Source organism: Carassius auratus, unplaced genomic scaffold (genome assembly GCF_003368295.1).
Source record: "Carassius auratus strain Wakin unplaced genomic scaffold, ASM336829v1 scaf_tig00001658, whole genome shotgun sequence".
Classification (NCBI taxonomy): domain Eukaryota; kingdom Metazoa; phylum Chordata; class Actinopteri; order Cypriniformes; family Cyprinidae; genus Carassius; species Carassius auratus.
In genome coordinates this window covers 177,039-199,448 of record NW_020523378.1, presented here as the reverse complement: position 1 = coordinate 199,448, position 22,410 = coordinate 177,039, and the positions used below count along the sequence as shown (strand labels likewise).

Genomic DNA, 22,410 nt, shown 5'->3' with positions numbered 1-22,410 from the left:
TTCTTTCATAAAGGTAAATTGAATTACTTATATCACATGTAAACTATAAAGAGACTCTTTCAAGCTAAGTTTTAGTATTTGATAATATTATTTGTACACACACAGCACAGAGCACTTTGGGACCCCAAACAGTCAGAAAATAAAGTCTCAACGGCACATGAGGTTTTAAGGAAGCTCAAATTTCTCATTGCTGTGTCTGGATCAGAGTGTGTGTGTGTGTGTGTGTGGAGGGTGTGGTCAAGACAATGACGTTGTTTCACCAGTCAACGGCTCATTCAGTAGAGGAACTCATGGCTCACACTACACTCTCCCACTGCCTCTTTGCCTTCGAGAGCACGGGGCAGGCGAAGAGGCAAGTCTGTCTGACTCCAGAGGCACTGAAATACTTGCATGGATCTGTTTTTTTGGAGCACACCATGCTTACATTGATGAGCTCCATTCCTTTACCCTGGTGAGTCATTCTAGACAAGATACATGGACCAACTAAATGCAGTTTTTCTAATGTAGAGTTTGCTTTCAATCATGCCAACCTAAGCTAATACAAAGAAGCTCGGAGAACTTTGAGAAGAAGTTCCAAGAGGGTCTACAAAAGGAGATTCAGCACTTCTCTGGCAGAAATGAACACAGTACAAAAAAACTGTGTGAAACAGGATGGTAGAACAAACCAAACCTGTGATGAATGTCTGATCATGGATAAGACAAGTGACCCGACCATCAGTGCGATGATGTTCGCATCTGGAGTTCTCGGGAACCTGGTTGCGTTGGTTCTCCTGGAGTTCCGCAGGAGGAAAGAGAAGAACCGGCAGCGACAGTCTCTGTTTCATTTGCTGGTGACCACGCTGGTTATTACGGATCTAATGGGAACCTGCTTGATCAGTCCCCTGGTGCAGACTGCATACATAACCAACACCACACTAGTCGGGATGAGTGAGACATGCGCGGTGTGTGAATATTTCGGATTTGCCATGACTTTCTTCAGTCTGGCGACGCTGTCCATCCTCCTCGCCATGGCACTGGAGCGGTGCATCTCCATCGGGTACCCATACCACTACGGGAGGCATGTCACCAAACGCTGCGGATACATCACCATCCCTTGCATTTATCTAGTCTGCTTTTTATTTTGCTTAATGCCATTTGCAGGCTTTGGGAAATATGTGCAATACTGTCCCGGGACGTGGTGTTTTATTGCCATGAATCCAGAGGGGATTGAGGACAAGGTGTTTGCCAACATTTATGCCACTGTGATGCTGTTCATTGTTACAGTTACAGTGGCATGCAACTGCTTTGTAGTTTACCATCTGGTGTTAATGTACCGGAGGCACAAAATGAACCGAGGATCAGTGCAGACCCGGAGTAAAAGGGACAGGAGGTACTTCTCATGGGCAGCGGAGGTGGAGCATCTCATTCTCCTGGTCTTCATGACAATCATATTTGTCATTTGTACCTCGCCATTAATGGTAAGACTTACAGTGTATTATTAGGATCGAGAAAAGTGATTTTATAGGAAATTCACAATTTGCATTTATTAAACTTTACTAAATGTAATTCAACTTATTTAAAAAAATATATATTGTTGTATATAAAAAGGGTTAAAAGATGAAAAACAGATTAAATACTTAATATTAATATTAATTAATTATACAAATAAATTACACAAGAGCTATTTATCCCATAAAAAATTGTTTAATGTATTTAGCTTCATTCTTTGATTTTAAATAATAACTGAATCATTTACCTGAATAAAACAGTTAATTCAGATGATAAAATATATATTAGATATCATTTAACTGCAATAAATTACACTAGATTTTTATTTTTTATTTAAATATTTATGAACCAGTTATAAGGCTCATTTTGAGATTTATACATAATCCGTAAGCTGAATAATTAAGCTTTTTATTGATATATGTACGTTTTTTTTTTTTTTTTTTTTTTAGGATAGGGCGATATTTGGCCGAGATTCAACTATTTGGAAATCTGGAATCTTAGAGTGCATTTTCTCCAGATTAAGTCCTTAGCAATACATACAGCATTACATGTATTACTAATCAAAAATTTATATTTTGATATATTTATGGTTTTACTCAGTATCTTCATGAAACATGATCATTACTTAATATCCTAATGATTTTTGTCATAAAAGAAAAATATATCATTTTGACATATACAATGTACTGTTGGTTTTTGCTACAAATATGCCTGTGTGACTAAGCTTTTGTGGTCCAGGGTCACATTTGTAGCTGAATAATTCTTTTTTAACTCAACCATTTTTCTAAAATATAACTATTGTTTATTTTGTCATTTGTTTCTTTTGATATTAAGTTTTAGAAAAAAGACATTAAGCTGCTTGCACTGTGCTTGAGCCTGTTAAAAGAACAAAAAGTACAACCAGCTGGTGAGAACTGGACAAAGTAAATCAAAAGCAAATAACATAATGGATGCTTGTATATTAAAGTTCATGTCACAGGGCATGGGGATGTTATGGTTTCTAAGTAACCACATATTTAGTTCATTCTCAGAGAGGGATGGTGATAAAGATGAAGAGGCTTTGACATATCTTGGAGAAGCTGGTATTCATGATACCAAATGCCAGAGAACTTTATCAGGGCTTTATTAGGCATTTTGAAAAAGACACTACAGCTCACTGAGATCTTGTGTTTCTATGGAACAAACCCAAGATCTTTCACACATGCTTCCATAATCATTTCATCTCTCTCAAAACTTCCAGTGTGAGATTTAGATAGCTGCAGTGTATTTTTCTTGGAGTTTATCATTTCTTGTGAAAATCAATTAGACTGGTCGTAACAAACAAACACTCTTGTTGCTGGCAGACTGATATTGTTTTATATATTCTAGCTGAAACCAGTTTAAAACACCCTTCACTCACCCTTCAGTGATCTGGAATGATGCTACACATGTTAATTATTTACAAATGATAATTAACAGTCGGTGAAAGGATATTAAAGCATTACAGTTGCTACCTTTTGACATATTGCTGATTCACTGGGTTTAAATTGAGTTTATCAATTCAATTTCAGCATACATTATATAACTTGTTGTAATTTATGCTGAAATTCAATTGTTCCTGATAAACTCAAATCATCCCAGCAGCCCTCTGAATAAATCTGTGGGACGGGGTAATAGGTAAATGCAATGATGTATGGCTCCAGTCTGATAAAAGATTAGACATAATCCAAATAGTCAGATTTCATAATAATACTCACTTCCTTAAGATTTGATGCTATGTGAGAAATAATTGTCTTTACAAAATAGAAATGATTTGTATTTTTTAGAATGTATATATGCACTGATTAAAAATAATTAAAAACTGATTCAGTATCAGTTTAGAAAACACTTTTGGTGGTTTTTGCATGTTTTTTTGCATGTTAAAATTGGATAGGAGAAAATATTCAAACATCCAAAGAGAGGATCACACATTAGTTTTAAGATTCCAGTTTGATGAAATGCAGTGCATGAGAATTTCGTAATTCTTTCACCATACTTGACGATCTGCAAAAAATAGTTTTCCTGACCAAATAAAACTATGTCAAAATGTTTGATAGAGGAAAAAACCAAAACAAAGGCTTTTGTCATAAAAAACTATGTGCAGAAGTAAACAAACTTAGGAAAATAGGAAAATAATATGAATCATTTCTGCTCTGTCATGTGTCTGTTGTTTTTATGAGAATAAACTGTGAAAGGATCTAAAGATTTTAAAATGACCTTATGACTCATTGATGGGAAGTCCAAGATGAAGACATCTAGAAAGTGGATTATATATATATTTCTGCTTCCATGATTGACAGAAAGCACAAACCCAGACTTTTTCAGAGACTGTGTCATGGTTCCGTTTAAGTTTTGGAGTTGTTCAATACACACCCATAATCATATGTGCCCACATAATTGTCTCATTCAGTTACAGCTGAAATCTTAGTAAAAGCAAAAGCTCCTTAAATTGGAATCAGTGGGGAAAACAACCAACAAGTCTCTTGCCTTTTAAAGTCTTATCTGTAATTTTAGAGTAATAACTCGCTGATGAGAAGTAATGCTATTTGTGCACATTATCTTGTGTGTGAGATGAAACACATCCATGCTGTCACTAATACTGATAAATGAGCACTGGGTTTTATAGAAGCATGTCAACAACTATAATGGTATCCCACTTATCCGATTAGATATGATTTGTGGGATGTGGAAAAGGACATGAATTATTAAAATCATGAATGCAAAACTATACTTTAGACCAGACAGTGTATTCAGAGGCTCCAGATATCTCACCACATTGCTTTCATTACAGTTAGTGCAATCTATCCATTCATCTATCTATCTATCTATCTATCTATCTATCTATCTATCTATCTATCTATCTATCTATCTATCTATCTATCTATTGACATTTCATATATGATTTATTGAAGATATGTATCTTCATGCTTCTCTGCTTTCTTCGGTAAATCTCACTGTGCCTATGACAGCATCATCTGTCAAAGTGCCATGTGTGGTTATGGATGGATGATGCTGAATTACCTTCTTCTTCTCTCTAGATCCGCGTGTACATCAAATCCATGGGAAACTGTAATGACAGCCAAGATCTCATAGCTCTGCGGTTCCTCTCGGTCAACTCCATCATCGACCCCTGGGTCTTCATCTTCTTCAGCCCCTCAGTCCTGCGCTTCCTGGGAGGGGCGCTGTGCAAGACCAGCTTCATGCCCTCCAGAAACTCCCTGTTCAAAACTTCCATTTCCAAAAACCCAAACTGCCAAATCGAGCTGTACCAACACACTTGCACCACTGTGGAGACCACACACCTCAACAAGTCAACCGTTCAGATGATCTGACGTGATGAGGACAGTATTTATGGACTGGATAGATCCATCTAAAAATCAATATGCTTTGGAAGACAACGTTATGATTACGTTCTTTGACAGCATTCTCTGTAATAAAGCCAACTGTGAGGTCAAAAGCATAAGTTATGTTCCATCAACCACTACAATAATTGTTTTGAGACTGAGGGCCCTGTCAACATGCGATCACCAGAAGAACTTGACAAACATTCAAGGCATATTTAGCGGACATTCAGTCAAGGAGGATATTCCAGTTTGGAAGAAGTTATTCAGTGTTTGGATTGTCTGAAGACAGAGGAACTATCCTGAAGCTACCACTCCACAATCATTGCTCATCTAGGTTTCCTTTTTAGGAGGGTCGTGCTTTCAGACAGGTTAACGGTTAAATGGCATGCAGTATGTCACTTTGGACACTTTTGTGTTCAAGAGAATCATGTGATGAGGTTTCCTGCATTTCAAGTCAAGCAGTTCTTCAAGTGTTACATATGAAAGCTGCCTGCTTGTATTTATATTATCAACATATTTATTGCTCTTTAATTTATGTTGATACAACAGTAAGTGAGTGACATATATGTGTCTTCATACATATAGGCTGACGTGATTCAATGCTAATTGGTCACTTCTTTCATGTGAGAGATTTTGATTGTATATAATTAGTATAAGCATATAAGCATGACGACATGCGTGGTACAGTTCAGTAGCTACAGACCTAATCTTTGTGTCAAGATACTTGTTTTCTGGATGTCTTGAATGTACTTGTGATATAATGTGACTTGTGTTGTCTATGCATGTTATTTATGATGTGAAATTGTCTGTTAAACGTAAACACATCATATCCATCCGAATGCACTGTGAAAAGGAGCTAATCACTAAAAGATCAGAGTCTGAGGCAGGATTGTGTGTGATTTTAATTCCCAATACAGTTCCTGAATTTGAATCATATAGGCAAACAAAATGCAGAGTGCATTTTGAATTTGAATGTAAGGACGTAGAATTAAAATGAATACAAAATATAATAATAGTAATAACAAAATCCCATGACTGAATATTTTTAACTAGAAAAGCAATTTTTGCCAAGACAAAATCTGAGTTTTGGCTTGACAGTTTTGGAGAAAAACAAACAAACAAACAATAATAATAAATTTAAAAAACTGTATGAATTGAAAGCAAGCCAGTTAGTAAGCTAATTCAGATTTTTGCCCAAACCTGTTCAGGACTCACGCCTCTTAATAAAGAAAGAAATAAAGCATGCATACTCACCCTGAGGCCATTAATGAGTATGCAAACACTCAAATGATTGTCTAGTGCATTGCTTGCATGTGGTCCTGTAAATATGAATGGTTCTTGCATTACAGTGCTGTGATAAACACATGCCTTTAGGAGGAAAGTTTCCTTCCCGTCTGTTTTCATTTAGGTTAGTTTAGTTTTACTGCTCCACCATGACAGCAATTGACCTAAACTGACCATGAAAGGAAAAAGGTTTATCGCAATCACACTTTTCGGAATGTAATTACATGTATTAATATGAGAAGCTAGAAACATTTGCGTTTTTTTTTTATCCTCGGTCCGCCTACACTCTAGAGTAACCACTGATAGGCTACACAGGAATGTCTAACATGATTGAGGTTGTGAAAGAAGCCATGCCAGTTATGCCAAATCAAGCACAACTCCACTCACTCTTTTTTATAGGTGAACAGATACCTACGCTGTTGCAGCAAAAGTTTCTCAGCATTTGGTCGCATTAAAAGGGTTTTCCCAAACTCTACTTTGTAAACCCATTTGTAACCCTAGAATAAAATAAAAAATAATGAAAATTAAACACTTACTAATTATGTCTTAGGAAAGTTTGAGAGGAGCACGTTCAGATAAATTTAGCAAAGGTGGAGCACATTCTGATAATCAACTCAGCAAAACACTAAGTTTATACAGGCAACTTACCTTTGTCCCACGACAGATTTCTGTCATCCCTCCTCCACCCCAACTCCTAATTTCTTACTATTCCCATCCCATCTTGGGAAATGGGGGAGATCTCTTGCTAAATTTCGAGCTTTGAGCCCTCCACTAGAATAGCATGCCAAATATGCATACTGTTATGACTGTAAATGCAAATTTGTGAAAGGAATAGTCCACACAAAAAAGAAAATCTCCTGAAAGTTCTGTAGTGAATGGGTGCCATCAGAATGAGAATCCAAACAGCTGATAAAAAAAAAAAAATCACAAGTAATCCACAGTCCATGCTTTTAATATCTTAATGAAAGCCTGTGTTTGTAAGAAACAAATCCTCTATTAAGGTTTTTTAAATTGAAACCATCACTTTTAAGTAAAACACCAGTTCATAATCCATAATAACGCTTTCTCCAGTGAAAACATCCATTCCCTGTTGTTCTCTGATATCAGAGTACACCAAAATGTTTGTTTAAAACAATTTCAGCTTGTAAACAGTGCTTGATCTGTGCACATTTCTCTTTTGATTCAGACATGACAACATTTTACTGGAGAAAGCAATATTTTGGATGGAGGACTCATATTTTAGCCAGAAGCATTGCTTTAAACATCTTTAATGATGTATTTGTTTCAAACAAACTTGCAGATTTATGCTTCACAAGATGTAAGACACAAGATCGAATGGAGATGTATGTATTACTTGTGGACTATTGTGATTTTTTTTATTAGATGTTATCTCTCTCAAATCTCATTCTGATGGCACCCATTCACTGCAGGGGATCTCTTGGTGAGCAAGTGATGGAATGCTACATTTTTTCCAAATCTATTCCAAAGAAGAGATACATTTAACTACATCTTGGATGGCCTGGGAGTGAGTACATTTCTTTTTTCTTTTTTTTCTTTTTTTTGTGAACGATTGCTATAAATATTTTATTTGTTTGCCTGCTTGTCATGTGACCATTAACCAGCATCAGAAAACCAAGAACATGCTAATGTGTGTGTGTGTGTGTGTTTTTTTTTTAAAGATTTATCATATAAATGACGCAGTACGTGTGCCAGTGCAGATAGAACTGAAAAAAAAAAAAAAAAAAAATTATTCATCGAATTTACTAAACAAATTTAAGTGGTTGCAATAAATTTTATTTTAGCTGCATTTAGATAAACACATTTAGTTGACAAACTTTCAAAAGAAAAAAAAAGTTAAATGTAGCTAAAATAAATTGTTTGCAACTTACCTTAGAATTTGTGCAGACTAGTAAATTCACTCCTAGCATGTAGGCATGCACAGCTCTGATCAGTACACCACATGGTGTGTGTGTGGCTCAAGTTCAACCCCACATCGCTCAAAAAAATCTAATGATGCCATTACTGGAAGCTGCAATCTCACTTAGCTTCAGTGTGGTTGTGGGAACTCGAGTATTTTTGCGAGTGTAGAATGCAAATATTTAGATAACAGCGGGAGGTGTGAAGCTGAACACAGATCTTGATCTGGCTATACTTCAGCTCAAGCAAACCTTAGTCATCATGGGAACATATCTACACCAAACTACGGCATACAGTTGAGCTCAGGTCTTGAGAGCTAAAATTACCTGTGGTTCTTTCAGAAAACTCAAGGGTGTTCAAAACATTTACTGCGTCACAGATAAGATGTTTTTTTTCTGTGAATACGAGGTGTCAAAGTGATTTGTTGTAAAGTACCTTTAAATGTTTCCCATGATGCCTGATTCTTTGTCTCTCCCCCGTTGCGATGCTTAACAGTGCTGTGTGCAGAAAGTCTATTGAGTCAGCCCATTGATTCAGAATGATGTACGTTTTTTCACACACAAATGCTTTGAGCTGTTTTGGCTTCTATCCTTGTTCATTAGTCAACAATTTCTGGTTGTGCTGTTGTGAGAATTGTCAGTTATGTATTTCAAGGTAATTGCATGTTAATAATCAGTTTCCATAATGGACTGTAATAAACTTGTATAACTGAAAAGAATATGCTTTGTCTTATTTGCATGAATTTCATGTCATGAAACCGATCACAAACCAGATATTTCATTAAAAATTAAGAAGATAATAATAAATAATTTAAAATATTATTAATAAACTAATAAGTGATTTATATTTGTATAGTGTATTATTATATTTATATTGTTTTAAGTTGGTTAAATTGTATTTATTGTATGTAAAGTTATATTTTATTATTATATTATAAATTAAACTTTTAATTATAGTAGATTCTAATTATGAAATTACATTTTATATATGTAATAGTTTATGCCATTTCATTTGTAATAGTAATGTGAAAAAAACATACATTATAAATTATGAGAATCATAAAAAAAAAAAAAAAATGCACAGTAATAATTAAACTAAAACACAAAATTAAAAGATCCTGAAAATGAACTCATGAATAGTCTTATAAAAATAAGCTTGATTTAATAATGCAAAATGCAGTTTCTTTTTTTCTTCTTTTGATTTTGGGGTGAAATATGAGCTGGAAATGTTGTCATGAGATTTACCCAATTACACCAAAGCTAATGAAAGCTATCTACTGTAATTAGCGTCAACGATGGTAATGAAGATTGGTGACTCATGAAGGACTGCGCACAGCAGTGTCCTGTTTAATCTCATGGAAGTTTTCATTGTAATCACATAAAGCAGATCTAACTGTGTTTACATGCTTCTATTTGTTTTCTGATGCAAAGGGAGGGTGCAATGATCTGTGAGGTTATCTCCGAGTCCCGGCCAGAGCACCAGCGGATGACTAGCAGGAAACAGCAGGAAACAGCTGCTCGTCTCTCGGGAGATAACTGATGCCACACATCAGTAAATACCCATCATCATGCATTACAAGCACACAATGACACAAGACTCTGTAATTAACATTGCTCATACATTTACCTCCCGCTTTATCTCCATTTTCTTTTCTCAAGCTCCCCAAACACTCATTTCTATATTTCTCACCCAGGGAAAAGAAGTCAGTATCCGTGCAGTCATATCTGCTGCTCTGTGAAGTTTAATGTTGAGTGAAATGAAGCAATTGCTGAGCTCAACAGTATTGCTTAAAGGGACAGTTCACCCAAAATAATAATTCTGCCTTCCAAACCTGTATGCATTTCTTGTAGAACACAAATTAAGATATTTTTGTTAATAATGTTTTTAGTTCATGCAGTGAATGTGGGGTCCAGTATCATCATTTTAAGGTGAACAGTTTATTTCTAGAGAGCCTTTTACTAGAAAAAATAATGTAAAATATAACCAAAATATTAGAAATGTTATAAAATGTGATTTATGATTTATTACATGCATTATTATCTAAAAAAAGCATCATTAGAACATGTTAATATTTTAAAATATTATATATATATATATATATATATATATATATATATATATATATATATATATATATATATTAAACATAACTAAAAAAAATGAAACTTTAAATATTTTCCTTTTTTGAAGTACAATAGCATATCTATTTTCTTTAAGCCATTCAACTATAATTTTGATTTCATAAGATATCTATGAATGAGCATCAAATCAATATTTCAGAAAACACATTTTAAAATAGGATTTTGTTGATGGATTTCTACGGTGACCCAGACATGACATGCAAGAAAAAAGAAATAAATTGTGCGCACGATTTACTAATTTGTTCCCTCACTGTACTAAAACGTGCACACAATTTTCTATTGCGTTCCCTCGATTTGCAAAACAAGTGATCACTTTGTCCCGATGGGAAATTCCCAAAAAACACAGAATTAATTATTTTTTGTTTTTTTTCTGGGAGGCTACCGCAAAGTGGTCTTCATCTTTAAAATCACGTCCTACCCATAATCTCCTGCGCCAGAGAAAGAGCGTCACAAAATGGCGTTGTGTTTCCCATTACGCAGAAAACTCCCAGAACAGCCAATAATTAACCAGCTCATGCAATTGGATGATTTTTCTTTGCCCTTCTGCTTTTGATTAGCTCAGCTGAGGCTGGGCTAATTAGGCATAATATTCATGTCCTGTCTGCAGTGAATGCCAGGGGTTGGGCATACGGGAAAACACATAACCTCATCTCACTGGTCATGCTCACTTATAAAGGGCCCCGGTCAAGCATACAACCGATGGCGTGGACTTCCCAGCCCAAAAATAATTCAGATAGCTACTTAGTAATTCTGGAATGGGCCCAATATGACAAGCATAAACCTCAGGAGAGAACAGCTCAGCCTCGATGTTCATGAGAACTCTGGCGAGACGCGATTGGCGGAAGACCATGAACTATGTGACACATGGTCTTCAACAGAATTCTCATACAGTTTTCACTCCATTTCACGTAACAGGGGTTTTATCAGAAGTTGCACCTTAAATAATTTGCAGCCATCATCGGCTTGTGTCCTCATTGCGCAAGAGGACTGGAGAACTAAAGGTAATGAAAACAATGAATCTAACAGCACTGTGGTTAATTCAAGATGGAAGCACTTTAAGTCTGCTTGGACAAATTAACTCAATTTGTTTTTATAGTCAGAAACACTAAAGTGGAGCTGAAATGACCTCCTCTCCTTGTGCAGTCCATTCCTACACAGCTAGAAGAAAATCACTGTCACTATTATTCAATGGCCTTGGACTTGGAAGTATTTTCTTTTTATTTAATTTAAAAATAACCTCAGTTAAAATTAATGCGAAAAGACTGATGAAGAAAATTACTCAGCTCAACTTCAATCTGAAGTCAAAAATTATTGTAATAGTTAAGAATGGTTGACAAAAGGGTGCACTGAAATCCTTTATGAGGGAATGAGTAGCATTGAAATTCAATTGACTTATCTTTTCCCACATTTAATAGAGTGGGGGATTTTTGCATTCTTACATTGTAATATATTCCTTTAGTTTTCCTTTCTGGCTTATTTAAATATAATCGATCTCATATGCAAGAGAGACAGGTACTTTTTGCTCATGTTCTTAATGCTTGTTATATCACAGATGCAAGAAAATGAACCAAGGTCAGCTCAATTTCCACTGGGCACATCATCAACTGTCTGTACAGTGTTTCTCCGTAGAGATCTAAACATTGCCGTCATCACTCATACCTTGTGACTGTATATGATGCTTAACAATAAGTCAAGACTCCTACTGTTGCTATGCACAGCATATGGATGATGACCCTTACCCTGTCCCTACGGGTGTCATGTCTCTGTTAATAATACTCAACTCATTGTTATTTTAACAGTCTTTGACCTTTGAGACAGAACTGAAATAAGGGCTAAAACGTCTAAAGGCATGATGACACACTGGCCTCTGTACACCATTGGCTTTAAATCTAAAGCATCAACCAGTCACTGAATGAGATGTAAGCTCCTGGATGATCGGAAAATGTTTGAAACTGAATCCAGTGTGCAGAGCTGTCACCAAAAGCTGATCACTTAAAGGTGAATTAGCTAGCTAACAGAAACTTAGTGCTTAACGTTTCACACTTGGAATTTAGAAGGGGGATAACACTACTTTTTTACTTCTCTGGAGCAGGGGTAGCACCGCATTGTGGTGTCAAATTTGTACAGTGTGAAACGATGTGGTGTTAGAATATTATTGTTATGCTTAGCAGCAGACAACAAACTGTGTGCATGTTCACATGTTCACATGCTTTGGACAGTAACACAGAATTATACACATGATGCATTTATGCCATATCATATAACCATGATTTTGAGATGACAGCAGGACATTAAAGTTGTTCACACCCTTGGAATCTGAACTCGCAATATGCCTAAATATAGCACAATGAATCTGAGTTGCTATGTTGTAGCTATTAGAATACTCCCAATTCACAAGTTTAAATAACGAGTTCAATGAGGATGTGAATGCTTTTTACAAGTTGGTTTCTTGAAATTAAGGTAATAACGATATGGCGTGAACTCGATTTATACAACATAAACTCTGCACATTGTGTAAACAGTTTTTGTTTGAGGGGATTTTTAAAACCTTTTTGCTGTGTACAGTTACAGTGTTGAGCTGACAGAGTGGGAAAGAGAAATGGTGGATGGAATTAGGAGAGGTCCTCGAGCTGAGATTCTAACTCGGGACAGCCATAGCGCAACTGTGCCTTAAAGGGTTTGTTCACCAAAAAATGAAAGTTAGCTTGTGTTTTACTCACCCTCTTGGCATCCTAGGTGTGTTTGACTTTCTTCTTACAGACGAATCCAGTCGGATGTGTGTATGACTTTCTTCTTACAGACAAATCCAGTCGGATTTGTAATAAAAATTATCCCAGCTATTCCAAGCTCTATCATGGCAGTCAGCGGGTGTTGCAGGTGAACAGTCCATAAGTCGTCGAATAAAGCACAAGCATTCATAATAAACATGCCTCACACCACTCTGGGGGGAGAATAAAGCCCCTATAGTGAATCCATGCATGTTTGTAAGAGAAATATCCATATTTCATATGTCATAAACACCTTTTTCTCTCACTTACGGCATCTGTCATATGTTGAAGCCATTCCGGCGGATGACGTAAGATGTCAGCATTGCATGATTAGTGACAAACGCGGAGAGAGAACATAACAAGATGCCGGTCATGAATTATTAGAAGTACAAACCAAGGGTTTATAAAGAAAGGATGGTTTCGATATAAATAAAGAGGAGACTGGTTTTCCTTAGCTAAAGTAAGGAAATTTTGTTTCCTACGGTCCTCTAAATGAACCCGCACGACTAGCATATCTCAAGGCGTGCGCTGCGCATACGTTCTGCATTATCCGACGCATATGACAAATAAGAGAAGTGAGAGAAAAGTGTTTATTACATTTGAAATACGGAGATTTTTTTTATAAAAACAGTTGGGATTCCCAACAGGAGGCCTTTGTTCAATTTCCATTTTTGGGTGAACTAATTGTTTAAGTTGGCTTGGTGCCTCAAGGCTATCGGCGCCAACTGAGGGGGAAAATGTAATGGTGATGGAAGACAGTTACATTTTTTTCCTTAGTCCAAAAAGTCAGATCAGGAAAAACTTGATAATACAATAACCAGTATATGAGGATGCAATGTTAGAGAGGTTATGCAAACTGGTTGTGTGTTGCATACATCCAAATCGATGAAACTGACACTGGGGGTTTAGGAATAACCCGGGATTTAGGAATATACTGTGTGTAACATCAGCATATGGAATAGCTTGGATGAATTGTTACCCCAGCCAAAAGGTTCTCATTTTACTTCATCAGGAGTAGGCACTTGGGCCTTCTACATAGACTACCACCCTTACAGTCGTCATCGGTCTCCAGGGATGTCAACAGCTGAGTGAAAAAAAACAGTGTTTCTTGCACATGGAGGAAGTGTTGCAGGGCACATGATTTTGTTTGTTTTGTTTTATTCTTTGAAACCGCTTTCTTTTCCCGTGGGGTCTCTGAAGCGGATGTCCCTCCTCACCCAGTTCTCCGAAAATGGTCCAGACGATGTTTGTTTTGTTTTTATCGGAAGAAGGACCTACCACCTGAAGCCTGCTTATGCCAGATAGGCATAAAGGTTAGACATCACTCCCTTAACACATATATTTGTTGACAGGATATGTGGGTAGATTCAGAATAGGGTTTACACAATTTGTGTATAAAGATCTTTCAGCTTCAAGGCAATGTATGTAAATAGATTTAAAACCACTACCATTTGAAGGTTTGGGTTGGTAAGTGTCGGTCACATTATGAAACGCTGAAGACTTCCATCACAGAAAAATTGACAGTTTAAAACATTTAAATATTAAACTGAAACAATAGTCCACAATATTACTGTTTTAACTGTATTTTATTTAAATAAATGCAGCCTTGATGACCATAAGGGACTTTCAGTCTTCTTAAACTTTCGAATTGTAGTGTGTATGTAAATAAATTAAAACACATAAACCAATAAACAACTTGTGAATAAACTATATAATAAACTGTGTGATAAAGTGCATTTATACACAACTGAAGATATCCTTAAAGCAGACAGGTAAATCCACAAATTAAAACTGTTTAAACCTTATCCTGAATGTATTAACTCAACATTTTAACTAAATAAACATGTGTACATAACTAAATCCACTGAATAGTTTGATTTGATTCCGAAAGAAACAATAAACAGAATAATACTAATGATAACAAGAACATTCATACCTGCTGTGACCTAATACAGTATATTGAATATGAACCAGTTACAAGGAAATGGATCTTGTTGCAGCTTGTGCTTCATAAAAAAAAAAAAACACACACACACACAGCCAAGCATGAGACATGTAAATGGAAAATGAGATTCAACCGTCCATTCTTGCTAAAGATCAAGAGATTAATGCTTACCATCACCTGCAGTGCAGCATATCAGGCCTATATTTCATCTTTGATGGATGTGGGCTAATGTTAAACACAAGATACAATCTAAAGTGTCAAGCATTGGGGCAAGTTCACATATCCATGGCTGATTTATCAGATTTCATCCACTAGATGGAAAGTTTCAACTGTGCAGTTTTATGTCTTGAGTTGTGGGGATGTTTAGTCCAAGCTGAATCATTAAAATATAAATATTTCTCTCCGACAGGTCATTCAGTGGCTGCTTTTTTCTTTAAATATTTTACAATTTTCAGAAGTACAAAAATATAAATCCCATATGCTACTCACGTTTGTGTAATATATAATGTGCAATGTTCCAGTCAAATTACCTTCCTCATTTCCTCAGATCTATACATATTATGTTATATTTTTAGCAGACGCATCATTAATTCAAGTGTGTGAGAAACTATAGATTTTTTAAGTGCATAAATAAATAATACTCGCTTCACACAACCTGTGCTGATTTTTTTTTTTTTGCAACAACTTCTCACAAGACCACATAACAGAAACTAACCATCTAATTACTGTTATTGATCTGCACATCTGCATTTTCCTGCATGCATTTATTGTGAAGTGATTATGGCATTCTGTTACTCATCTGCTGTGCACCCTTCCTCTCTGATCATATTAGTCCAAAGTATCATTATTTAATATCATTAACATGCAAATTGAGTTAGTGAATATCAATTCAGTATTGACGACAAACTTCCTAAGAAGATGTGCATTACAGATAAAGGGTTTCGATGTGGGAGAAGACACACCTGGCAATAAACGAAGGAAAGAGTGTTCTTAGTTAAACCTGTGTCTGTGTAATGATGTCAGAGAAGAGTCCACCTGACATGTTTTTACTTGTGTGTGCATAAAAACCACGCATGAAACCTGCGCTTGTATCATTAAACTTGGCAGTTACAGAAAAGTTTTGGTGGCTTTAAAGAGAATTATTTCACACAAAAAAACTAATAATCATCATTAATGACAATAATGATTAATTATTTGCTTTTCTGAAACCACATAATAACGTTGCATTAGGAAAAGACAGAAATGTAAATAATTGTGTTGCTGTAAGACTATCCCTATTCAGGTTCATTAAAAGAAAGAAATCTATTTATCACTATTTTTTTAGGTGCCCTGTGCCTTTAAATCTTACTTTTAAATCATAATGGCCCACTAAAATCACAGTATTGCACATGAACCCTGTTGCAAGAGTGAATATCCTCAGTCTGTTCTCATGATTTTGTATATCCTTATTCTGTTGTGACTCAAAGAACATGAATGTCACACTTGACATCTTATTAACTTGAAGTACTTTTCTTGACTTTATGAAATAACGCGCTTTGGTTCATTTGAGCTCGTTCATACAGAAAAGAAGGTAAATATTGCACAAGTCTTTCTTCATGCTTCAGCTTATCTTGTAAATAACTTTATTGTTGGAACAGTTTGTAAAGGAGACCCTTCTTGGTCTTTCAGGCCTAAATTACTATTCAGATGAAGTTTAAATGAAAGTATAAACTAGTCTGTCTGGTTTTCTTGTAGCAGCTTGCACGTTTCACAACATTTTGCAATCCACTGGTTTGACTGGTGCCAAAATAAAGAAATGAAATGAAAGAAAACACCACTTCTGCTTCTTACTTTCCCTCCAAACAAGCCATGCGTGACAACTCACAACTGCATATTGCTGTCATCGGTTTTATCTTAAATAAGCCACATTATAAGACCTTAAACCCAAGAGAATAAGAGGAAATTTCATGATGTGGTGGAACGTCCAATTTAAAAAAAAAAGGTTTAATTTTGTTGAAAATGTGACTGCAATCACACACATCATGCTAAAACAGATTTGCTGCTTGATGCATTAGTGCTGAGAGTTAATTACAATTTGTTAAATGTCGGATTCATTATAAAGGCTTAGAGGGCTGCATTGTCAATAAAATGACTGTTTCTGTCCTTCAGCCTTCAAAGCAATTATCCTTTATATATTCAGAGCCTAAAGGCATCTGGAAAAACAGAACTCCAGATGACGTGGCTTGGAAATAGCAACTTATTCATTGGGACAGCATCACGTTTGATTGCTAAATCATGAAAACAGACCGCAAACTAATGCTTACTCTACAAATTCTCTTTTTTTATATAAGATTGTAGCTACAGTACATAAAAAGTGTATAGTTCTTTTTCTGATGTTTTTTTCTTTTTTTTTTTTAAATAGAGGTACATCCTAAATTTGGCAAATGACAGTAAGCCATTTACCATATTACAAAACGTACTATTTTAAATGAATGACTTCTGATGGATCATGTGACACTGACAGACTGAATTTCCCTGGAATAAAATGCATTTTAAAACATATTTAAAAAGTTATTTAAGCTGTAATAATCGAAAATAATCAAATAAATGCAGCCTAGGTGAACATATGAGACACTTCTTTAAAAACATTTGAAAATCTCATCAAATGGTATCATCAAATGGTATCATTCTCAGAATCCAAGATAGCAGCTATCTAAGATCTGCTCAGTGTCTCTATCTGGACTGATTGCATTTAAATGGATTTCATAGTATTTACTCCTTTTAAGTTGTAGTTTTTAAGTTGTACAAGTCATTTACATGGAAATTTCATCTTAAACTTTTAAGAAGATTGTGGACTACTATGAGTTTAAAAATGACACTTTACCTCTGCTCTGAGCTAACTTTGCTAAACTGAGCCTGATCCTATTAGCCCAGGCTAAACAGAGCTAGGCAAACGGGCTTGAGCCTGCTATATTCTCCTGGAGCTTGGGCTAACCAGCCTGAGCCTGCTACATCTTCCTGGAGCTTGGGCTAACCAGCCTGATCCTGGTATATCCTCTTGGAGCTTGGGCTAACCAGCCTGAGCTTGCAACAACCTCATTGGAGCTTTGGCAAACCAGCCTGAGCCTGCTTCATACTCCTGGAGCAAGGCTAGCGGACCTGGCGTGCTTCATTCTCCTGGAGCTTTGGCAAACCAGCCTGAGTCTCACCCATCACCCTGGAGGCTAGGCTAACGGGCCTGGCCTGCTACATACTCCTGGAGCTTGGATTAACAAGCCTAAGCCTGCAACATCATTGTGGAAGCTGGGCCATACTCTACAAGAAAAACTGGTACTGTTATTAGTCAACTTTACTATTAGTAAATGAATGACAATGGCATTTTCCTTAATTTTCTTATCCCTGTTGGTCACTTGGAACTTGAAACCGGGCACTGATTCTATGGTGAGTTGTTTTAATAATATGCTGGGCATACAGGATACCTACTATAGTGGCACAAAAACCAGTACTGACATGCACCAGGAACCATTACACTTTTGTTGGAACCTGGATTTCTGGATGGATCTGTATTGGGATTTGCCTAAACTGCAAAATTGTTTTGCTTTGTATAATTTGTCTTTCTCAATTAATGACAGGCATTGCCTGGTTTCAGCATATGATAGGCCGGCTTCAAAATATACTGTGAAATGCAGATTGATTATTACACTACTCCTACTTTTATCTGGAAATGTGCAGCCCAATCCTGACCCCTGCTGAATTTAAATCAATGCCTGGACTTAAATTTGTTCATCTTAATGTTCGCAGTTTACTACCCAAAATGGACACGGTTAGAACTTGGATTGATTCTACAGATGCAGACATAGTGATAATTTCGGAAACATGGTTGACAAAATCAATTACTAATGAAGATATAAATCTGCATGTGTATAATGTTTTTTCGCATTGACAGGCCCAAGAAAGGTGGTGGCATAGCTATCTATGTTAAGTCAGGATTTGGTGCATCAGTTGTTCTGTCTGTCTCTCTCTGTAAGCAAATGGAGTTTTTGGCCTTAAATGTTGAAATATTTAAGTCCCTTTCAATTACTGTTGTGGGGTGTTATAGACCTCCATCGGCCTCCAGGGAGGCTTTATCATCTTTAAAGCTTCTTTTGTCCAGATTAAACTATAGGGAACTTTTACTGGCCAGGGGACTTGAATTGGGACTGGCTAAATGTTGTTTCAGATGAATTTAAATCTTTCTGTGATTCTGTCAATCTTAGCCAGTTGGTAAATGTACCTACAAGGCCTAATCTCAAAAATCCAGATAAAAATACTTTAATTGACTTGATTCTAACAAATGTCCCTCATAATTTTTTTGTGTTATTGCTACTTCGAGAGGCAGTAAAATACCCAAATGTAAATCACAAATTATTATAAAGAGGAATTTGAAAAATTCTAATGAACAAGCCTATCATCATGATCTATCTTTGATTAACTGGGGACAGCTAGGCCTGTTGCCCGTTGAGCTTGCCTGGACACTTTTTAAGGAGAATTTTGAGAAAATTTTAAATAAACATGCTCCTTGGACAAAGCACAGAGTGAAGGGACAGGAAAACCCTTGGTTTTCTCCAGAGTTGTCAGACATCATCCATCAGCGAAATGTGGCATGGGCTAAAGCTAGAAATGGCGATTCTGCCACTGACTGGTCCATTTTCAGATAATTAAGAAATAAATGTACCTCTCTTATCAAAAAGGCTAAATCAGAATATTATTTATCAGTCACAAGTGAAAACCTCAATAATCCACAGAAATTTTGGAAAGTATCAAGTCTCTTTCTGTGAATAAAAGTAATGAAGCCCCCCCCAAAATTTTGGACCAGATTTAATAGAGCCTTACTTTTTGAAAAAGGCGGCTGATTTTGTTGCAGAGCCCCCTACAATTCTTTTTAATCTGTCAATTCAAAACAATGAAAAACCATCAGTTTGGAAGTCAGCTTTTGTTACTCCCTTGTTTAAAGGAGGTGATCCAGCAGTTTTAACTAACTATCGGCCTATATCTAATTTGTGTGTTTTGTCAAAAATTTTAGAATCCCTTGTTTCAGACCAAATAAAAGAGTTTTTATACACAAATGAACTCCTGTTACAAAAGTAATTAATGACATACTTGTCACTCTTGATAGAAAGCAATTCTGTGCATCACTTTTTCTTGATCTGTCGAAAGCTTTTGACACAGTGGACCATGCTGTTTTAAAGCAAAGGCTTCTTTGTCTGGGATTGTCTGATTGTGTAGTTTCCTGGTTCATGAATTATCTGAGTGACAGGACTCAGTGCATTAAATGTGATGGTCTATGTTCTGCATTAGTGAAGGTCCAAAAGGGGGTGCCACAAGGCTCAATATTAGGTCCTCTATTGTTTATTATGTATATAAATGAACTAGGCCACAATGTGTCGGATGCTAATATGCATTTCTATGCCGATGACATGATTATTTATTGTTTTGGATCATCCCCAGCTAAAGCGGTTGAGTCATTGCAGAAAGCTTTTGATGTGGTTCAACGTACGCTTATGCAGCTCAAACTGGTTCTCAATGCTGATAAGACCAAACTGATGCTGTTTAGAAACACTAAGAAGGTTTCTCAAGCTCCTCCTCCTGTGTTCACTTTGACTGGAAGTGTCGTAGAAGTGGTTCATTCTTAGAAGTACCTTGGTATCTGGCTTGATGATGCTCTCACTTTTAAGCCTCATATAGACAACCTTGTGAAGAAACTCAAACTTAAACTGTCCTTTTTCTCTCTATATAAGTCTTAGATTATGGAGACCTGGTGTATAGGACCGCTTTAGCACAATGTCTGTATAAAATTGACACTGTTTATCATGCGTCTCTGAGATTTATTACGAATTGTAAAAACTTGACCCATCATTGTGAATTATATTGCAGAGTGGGATGGCCATCGTTGTCCAACAGGAGATCAGGGCACTGGCATACTTTTATCTACAAGGCCATGCTTGGTCTTTTGCCATCCTACATCTGTAGTTTAATCACATGGAGAAGCGTAGATTCTTATTCATTGCGATCAAATGATCACTTGCTGATCTTTGTTCCATTTGCCCGTACAGAACTGGGAAAAAGGGCTTTTGTCTACTCAGCTCCTTCTGCATGGAGCTTTTTGCAAAAAGACTTGAAATTATCTGAACTCATTTCCTTAAATGCTTTTAAGTCCAGATTGAGAGAACCTGAAATGACCTGTTTAAATTGCAGATGTTTTTAATTATTTGTATTGTATAACTTTTATAAATGTAATTGACTTGAAAAAGAGGTTTCTAACCTCAATGGGACTTTCCTGGTTAAATAAAGGTTAAAAAACAAAAACAAACATTTGAACATCAGTGTATGTTTATGAAAGCAATGACATGAATGGAAGCAAAACAAGTTGCTGCTAAAACTAATTCTTACTCCTAGTTCTCATTCATACGATCATCAAGTTCTCATGCTTGTGAGTTGATGCCATATTTTCTCCAAGTCACTGCATATATAATTTCATATAAAAATCAGGTTTATTAAAAAAAAAAAAAAAAAAAAAAAAAAAAAAAGTTTTATCACTCATAATCGGAGAGAATGTACTGGAAACCTACTTAAATGACTAAATTCTTAAAGGGGTCCTATTAAACTTTTCACAACTTCCTTTAGTGCAAAATGTTGCTGTTAGAGCATGAAAAAGATTTGCAAAGCACAAAGTCCATTCCAAAGGGAGTTCTCTGTATTAGTAAGCACTGTTCCTAAAGTTTGTCTGTGTGTGTGTGTTTGCGCGCGCTTTTGATATAATCTTATGTATATTTGACAGTTGACTCAAGAGAGAACTTTGCGATAGTTCACCCAAAAAATAAACACAACAGACGATATCTTGATGTAACCAAGCAGTTGAGCCAATAAGCCAATCAAACAAGTAGCTGATGACTTCAATAGTATATTTTTTTACATTAGGACATCAATGGCTACTGTTCAACTGGTTATAAACATTCTTCAAAATAAATGGCTTTTATTTATGTTCAACAGAAGAAAAAAAACTCGTACAGGAACAAGTGGAGCATGAATAAATGATGACAGATATTTCATTTTAGTCAGACCGATCCTTTTAATACTTACATAACGCAACATTTGACAGCTGGCTTTCTGTGTGTGAGCTCTAAAAACTGTAGAACAGAAGTTTAAATTGACAAGACTTTAAAATGCAGAATAAAAAAAGTTTTGTTTGTTGTTGCCCATGTAACTGACGTACATGCTGTAAATAGCACAGCTGTCTTCTGGAAAGGGGGCCTATTTGCACACACACACAAACGCACATGTTTGTTTTTTGTAAAAAAGTGGGGACATCCCATAGGCGTAATGGTTTTTATACTGTACAACCCTACACCTAACCCTAATCCTCACAGGAAACTTTGTGCATTTTTACTTTCTCAAAAAAAAAAAAAAAGTAATTCTGTATGGTTTATAAGCATTTTGATAAATGGGGACATGGGTTATGTCCTCACAAGTCACCCTCTCCTTGTAAT

The 22,410-nt window shown here is 36.0% G+C and overlaps 1 protein-coding gene across 1 annotated transcript; it reads left to right on the top strand.

Moving 5' to 3' along the window:
• ptger2a (prostaglandin E receptor 2a (subtype EP2)) lies at window positions 1-8,769 on the top strand. Its single transcript, XM_026242585.1, has 2 exons — window positions 1-1,457; window positions 4,545-8,769. The coding sequence occupies exons 1-2, from the start codon at window positions 618-620 to the stop codon at window positions 4,836-4,838; spliced, it is 1,134 nt and encodes a 377-aa protein (XP_026098370.1). The 5' UTR covers window positions 1-617; the 3' UTR covers window positions 4,839-8,769.
• Window positions 8,770-22,410: the final 13,641 nt, after the last annotated feature.